The 6,507-nt window shown below is 35.2% G+C and overlaps 1 protein-coding gene across 1 annotated transcript; it reads left to right on the forward strand.

The window, feature by feature from the left end:
• Nucleotides 1–254: 254 nt before the first annotated feature.
• Nucleotides 255–4,719, forward strand: LOC142237544 (chromatin-remodeling complex ATPase chain Iswi-like). Its single transcript, XM_075308908.1, has 6 exons — nt 255–447; nt 754–986; nt 1,052–1,306; nt 1,468–3,580; nt 3,651–3,811; nt 3,869–4,719. Exons 1-6 carry the CDS (start codon nt 406–408, stop codon nt 4,122–4,124), a joined length of 3,060 nt encoding a protein of 1,019 aa, XP_075165023.1. The 5' UTR covers nt 255–405; the 3' UTR covers nt 4,125–4,719.
• The last annotated feature ends 1,788 nt before the right edge of the window (nt 4,720–6,507 follow it).

A 6,507-nucleotide genomic window follows, 5' to 3' on the forward strand; every position in this document is an offset into this window, starting at 1 on the left:
CAGCGTTTTATCTTTTCGAAGTTAAAGAGAATTTATATTAAAAAAACTAGTAAAAAATATTAGAGGGACATAGCATATATATGATTTAGTCCTTTTGACTATTACCCCAATTTAGGTACTGAAATATGGCAACACTTATTCTTTACTGGTGTAGAAAAAAAGCCGGGTAAAAAACTAATGACGCCGTTCAAAATTGATACAATCATATTTAAAAGCGCTCCAAAGCAGTGTTGTTTAAAGAAATTACCGCATTTTTTCTCGCATTTTCACTCTTCTTCTTCGCGTCGCAAGTTGTGCAGAATTATTTCAGTGTCTTGTTTTTGCTTTTATAAAAATATAAAAGATCAGTAATAAATAAATTTTCGTGTTACTTTTGTGCGTATAGAGCATTGTATTTACACCAAGATGTCAAATGAAGAGGAGAAAATTGAAGGACCAGATGATTCGGTAGGTTATGAGTAGTACCAAAGAAAAGACGCTATGTACAATCCTTTAAAATTTTGGCATATTCGCCAAGATTTCCAAAAGTTAAAACAGACGCATTTATTTAATTGCCTTTAGAGTATTTAATTGACAATTTATTTCTGGGCACATGTGATACGAATAATTTTCTCCGGTTGCAGTTTCCAGGAAACTACTTTGTTGTGTTTTAGGGCCATCATACATAAACCAGTTTCCAGGAAACTACTTTGTTGTGTTTTAGGGCCATCATACATAAACCATATATTAACAAATTGTCCATTTTCCCCATAGAATGAAACCGCTTCAGAAACAACATCGTCCTCGGGCGAAAAAGACGAGGGCTATGATAAAAAGATGCAAACTGATAGTTGCAAACGGTTTGATTTCTTGCTGAAACAAACAGAGATCTTCACGCATTTCATGAGCAATAGTACCAAGAGCCCTACTAAACCCAAGGGTAGGCCCAAAAAAGCAAAAGATAGCAAAGATAAAGAAAAAGAAAAAGATGCCGGTGGAAATGCAGAGTAAGTAGATTTGAATTAATAATTGTGGTGGAAATAGTATTCGAAAGTCTCTCTCTTTCTTCCAGCCATCGTCATCGTAAAACTGAACAAGAGGAGGACGAAGAACTGTTGGCTGAAGATACACAAAGTAAGGAAATCTTCCGTTTCGATGCCTCGCCAGCATATATCAAAAACGGAGAAATGCGTGATTATCAGATACGTGGTCTTAACTGGATGATTTCACTTCATGAAAACGGTATCAATGGCATCCTGGCCGACGAAATGGGTTTGGGTAAAACATTGCAAACTATCTCACTGTTGGGCTATCTCAAGCATTTCAAGTAAGTAACACGTACATATAAAACGAACTCTATTTAGGCAAAGTTTTAAATAATACTGGTTGCGTTGAGTCATCAAATGTAACCGAGTGGTACAATTAAAGGATGGGTTAAAATTTCTTTGTTTTATTTATCGCTGTTGTTTTACAACAACACCCTTCCAGAAATCAAGCTGGCCCTCACATTGTTATTGTTCCCAAATCAACACTACAAAATTGGGTCAATGAGTTTCACAAGTGGTGCCCGTCCTTAAGGGCAGTCTGCTTGATTGGTGATCAAGAAGCTCGTAATACGTTCATACGTGATGTTCTTCTACCCGGTGAATGGGATGTATGTGTGACTTCGTACGAAATGTGTATTCGCGAAAAATCGGTATTTAAAAAGTTCAACTGGCGCTACATGGTCATTGATGAAGCTCACCGTATTAAAAATGAAAAATCTAAACTATCAGAAATCTTGAGAGAGTTTAAGACTTCTAATCGTCTCCTTATCACTGGTACACCATTGCAGAATAATTTGCACGAATTATGGGCCCTGTTGAATTTCTTGTTGCCCGATGTATTCAACTCCTCAGAAGATTTCGATGAGTGGTTCAATACAAATTCTTGTTTGGGCGATGATGCTTTGGTTTCTCGCTTGCATGCAGTTTTGAAACCATTTTTGCTTAGACGTCTAAAGTCGGAAGTCGAAAAGAGATTGAAACCCAAAAAAGAGATAAAAATATTCGTAGGGTTGTCCAAAATGCAAAGAGAGTGGTACACAAAAGTATTAATGAAGGATATTGATGTGGTGAATGGAGCTGGTAAGGTAGAGAAAATGCGACTTCAAAATATTTTGATGCAGCTACGCAAGTGTACTAACCATCCATATCTTTTCGACGGAGCCGAACCCGGTCCACCCTATACCACAGACACTCATTTAATAACAAATTCTGGCAAAATGGTAATCTTGGACAAGCTATTGCCTAAGTTGCAAGCTCAGGGCTCTAGGGTTTTGATTTTCTCTCAAATGACTAGGATGTTAGATATACTTGAGGATTACTGTTTGTGGCGTAATTACCAGTATTGTCGTCTGGATGGTCAAACCCCCCATGAAGATCGTAATCGTCAAATTCAGGAATATAATATGGAGAACTCCACCAAGTTCGTTTTCATGTTGTCTACCAGAGCTGGTGGTTTGGGTATTAACTTGGCTACAGCAGATGTTGTCATCATTTACGACTCTGATTGGAATCCTCAAATGGACTTACAAGCTATGGATCGTGCACATCGTATTGGTCAGAAGAAACAAGTGCGCGTTTTCCGCTTTATTACTGAAAATACAGTTGAGGAAAAAATAGTCGAAAGAGCTGAGATAAAGTTGAGATTGGATAAAATGGTTATTCAACAAGGACGTTTGACCAACAACGCAGGCACCCAGTTGAATAAGGACGATATGTTGAATATTATTCGTTTCGGCGCCAATCATGTTTTTGCTTCCAAGGATTCTGAATTGACAGATGAAGATATTGATACCATTTTGGAAAGGGGAGAAGCTAAAACTGCCGAAGAGAAGGCCAAGTACGATTCATTGGGGGAGAGTTCTCTACGCACATTTACCATGGACACGGCCGAAGGGGCTTCCTCATCAGTGTATCAATTTGAAGGCGAGGACTACCGTGAAAAACAGAAGCTAAACACTTTGGGAAATTGGATAGAGCCGCCAAAGCGAGAGCGCAAAGCAAACTATGCCGTTGATGCTTACTTCCGCGAGGCACTTAGAGTATCTGAACCCAAGGCTCCCAAAGCTCCAAGGCCTCCAAAGCAACCTATCGTTCAAGATTTTCAATTTTTCCCTCCCAGATTGTTTGAGATTCTGGATCAGGAAATATACTACTTCCGCAAAACTGTTGGATATAAAGTCCCCAAAAACTCTGAACTCGGCTCGGACGCTACAAAAGTTCAACGTGAGGAACAGCGAAAAATCGATGAAGCGGAACCATTGACGGAAGAAGAGATAGCCGAAAAAGAATTATTGTTGACACTCGGTTTCACCAACTGGAGTAAACGAGATTTTAACCAATTCATAAAAGCTAATGAAAAGTATGGGCGTGATGACATCGAGAATATTGCCAAGGATGTAGAGGGAAAGACACCAGAAGAAGTTATCGAGTATAATGCGGTATTTTGGAATCGTTGTCATGAGCTACAGGATATTGAGAGGATAATGGGTCAGATCGAACGAGGAGAAGGAAAAATACAAAGACGCCTGTCCATCAAAAAGGCTTTAGATCAAAAGGTAACCGAATGTAATATTGTGGCGTAAGTTGTTTGGTGGTTTAATACTGTATACTTTTGTTCCCTCGCAGATGTCACGTTACAGAGCACCATTCCATCAGTTGCGTTTACAATATGGTAATAATAAAGGTAAAAATTATACTGAAATCGAAGATAGATTTTTGGTATGCATGTTGCACAAACTAGGCTTCGACAAAGAGAATGTCTATGAGGAATTGCGAGCTGCCATCAGGTAAGCTTTAATGCAAACTGTTTCGCGTTATAGTCCTAATAGATTTACTGTTTACAGAGCATCACCACAATTCCGTTTCGATTGGTTCATAAAATCTCGTACAGCTTTGGAGTTACAAAGACGCTGCAATACCCTTATTACCCTTATTGAAAGGGAAAATCTCGAGTTAGAAGAAAAAGAACGCCAAGAGAAAAAGAAGAAAGTAACTAAAAACGCGACAACACCGGCTGCAGCACCTCCAGCGAAAACTAATCAAAAACGCAAGTCTGAAGTAATGGTAAATGAGAAGAATGCGAAGAAAAAGAAGAAGTAATTCATTTCCCCCAACAGCATTCTTAATATAAGATAGCATAGAACACGAGATTATTTATAAGTCATCATCAATTAACATTTCCTTAACGAAACGACCTACTATGATACAAACAATGTATAAATTTTGATGCTTCATTCCTTTTCATATCCATTCTGAATTTTTTACAATTCACACATATACATACAACCATTTTAAATCAAGTCAAATGGACAGCTACTATATCTTTAAACTTATATGACATTTTTATTGATATAATATTCCATCGAATATATTTTCAAATCGTTTATCACTGATACCTCATAATTATTCGCTGATAGAATTTAAAGATATTTTGTTCTAACTTCTTTTTTATTTGTGAATGTTTTACGCAATTTTGATCAAAAGGGGAAACTTAAATTGCATTACACAAAAAAGAAAGGCAACAAGTACGGAATGGAAGATATATGCAAATAACTAACTCAAGTTGGTTTGCCAAGTAGAAATAATAGTTTTAGTAACGTGATTGTCTTTAATACAACATGAACATGTCTATTTAAAAAAAAAACTATTATAAGTTATATATTTAATTACAATAAAAATGACGCTAAAATATAAATGTTTTTTATGCCGTAGCAAAAACAAAACGAGAAAGGGATATTATTTCTTTAATTTTTATATCATTTACAAGAATGCGATACACAGGACACCAGTAAATTTCCTTATCTTTCATACTCAAAAATGTAGAGCTTATAATCTGTAAAATCCCTTGAAGCTCGATCGAGGTTTTTACCGATGAAAACATTCAAAGAAATCAACATAATTTTGAGTAACCGTAACTTCAAATAAAATAACGCACACCATACATCATTTACAAATATTTCGATATAAAACAGCTCTATGCAAAGTGGTCTCATTTTTTACCACATCAACGGCGGTACGGAGCAGTGTTTGGAGATAATCAATTATAGAAAGCCCAAGTTCTTACATCGGTACGTGACGATGTTTATCGATAAATAATTTAACATCGATATCACATACAGAGTCATCCTTGTTGACTGAATACGATTAACCTATAACACACAAAAGAATAAAGGAAAACATCGAATTATGCCAGTATTTTAAGATTTGCGCACTTACTTAACCTTTGCCTTACTTAACCTTTTCACTACCGAAATAAACCTAATGATAAAAACTTTTCTTTTTCTTCTGTTTTTACTTGTACTAACAGCATGTAGAACAAAAATTTTCATTTTGAAAACCTACCTCAATTACTTCAAGAGCTATAGTTATGAGCTTGTTCTGAAAACTTGATTCTTGAATTGTGACCAAATGGCCTTACGAAAATAAGCGTTATTTGGCCTATAATATCTTTCAAAGTGTGAGGAAAAATACAAAAAAGAACCCGTAAAAGTATCAGCTATAGTTTTTGTATAAATGTCCATTTACTACACTCATAGAAAAAAGTCTGCTAAAAACAGCAGTCGATGTCTGCTGTTATATTTTTGTACTTCAGGGCCTATTAAACAACAATTTATAAAATTTTTAGGTTATAAATTTTTCCCCAAAGCAAGACCAAGAACAAAAAGTAGTTTTTGGTATATTTTTGCACTGTAATATACTTACAAGCTCCTAAATACGATCAGCAAATATTTTGTTTGCTGTTATGCCTCAATTCGATAAATATTCAGATTTTTGGTCAAATACTATAGATATTCATAAAATATTGTTTTTATTATGTTAGGATAGCTCCTAAGTTGACATTTTTATTTGTTTTAGCCAAAATTAAACATGTTTTAGTGTAATCGAGCTTCAAAAATAGCAGGAAATGTTTGCTATTTCAGCAAACAGTGACTGCTGTCCCTTTTTCAGCAGATTTTCTGCTGTTTTAGCAGACTTTTCTGCTGTCCCTACTAACAAATTTCTTTGGGTGTAGAAACATATGTTACAGTACAAAAATTGTCTCAAATTTTCGTATTTTTCGTTTATTGTTAAAGAAGTTTATAAAAATGCATTTTAGACCTCACCAATATGGTTATGGTTTATAGGTTATTTACATTAAAGCCTCTACTTTAAAATAGCATCGAGAAATAAACCGAAACTAAGTGGGAAAATAGAATTTGGTGTCTTTTTCGAATGTCCTTCTAAGTGGACATCGGTAGTGAAAGGGTTAATTTTCAATTGGAATTACTTCAATCAAGGAAATGACTGAAGTCGACATAAAAACAATGATCCAATTAATAAATTAATATAGTTCAATAAATATTTATTTGAATAAAAGGATCAATTGGATTTTGTTTCTATTCATAGAATCATTTTCATTGATTATTTTGAAAATGAAGGATCATCAAGAGGGAATATTATATAGCGCTATAGGATCGTTTGCATAAATAAATTGCCGAAAAAT

Source organism: Haematobia irritans, chromosome 5 (assembly GCF_050003625.1).
Source record: "Haematobia irritans isolate KBUSLIRL chromosome 5, ASM5000362v1, whole genome shotgun sequence".
Classification (NCBI taxonomy): Eukaryota; Metazoa; Arthropoda; class Insecta; order Diptera; family Muscidae; genus Haematobia; species Haematobia irritans.

Excerpts from the sequence above, each read along its gene's own strand:
- LOC142237544 (XM_075308908.1), top strand. The coding sequence starts at position 406 with ATGTCAAATGAAGAGGAGAAAATTGAAGGACCAGATGATTCG. Across the intron at positions 987-1,051 it reads GATGCCGGTGGAAATGCAGA|CCATCGTCATCGTAAAACTG; the intron begins GTAAGTAGATTT and ends TCTTTCTTCCAG. Across the intron at positions 3,581-3,650 it reads AAAAGGCTTTAGATCAAAAG|ATGTCACGTTACAGAGCACC; the intron begins GTAACCGAATGT and ends GTTCCCTCGCAG.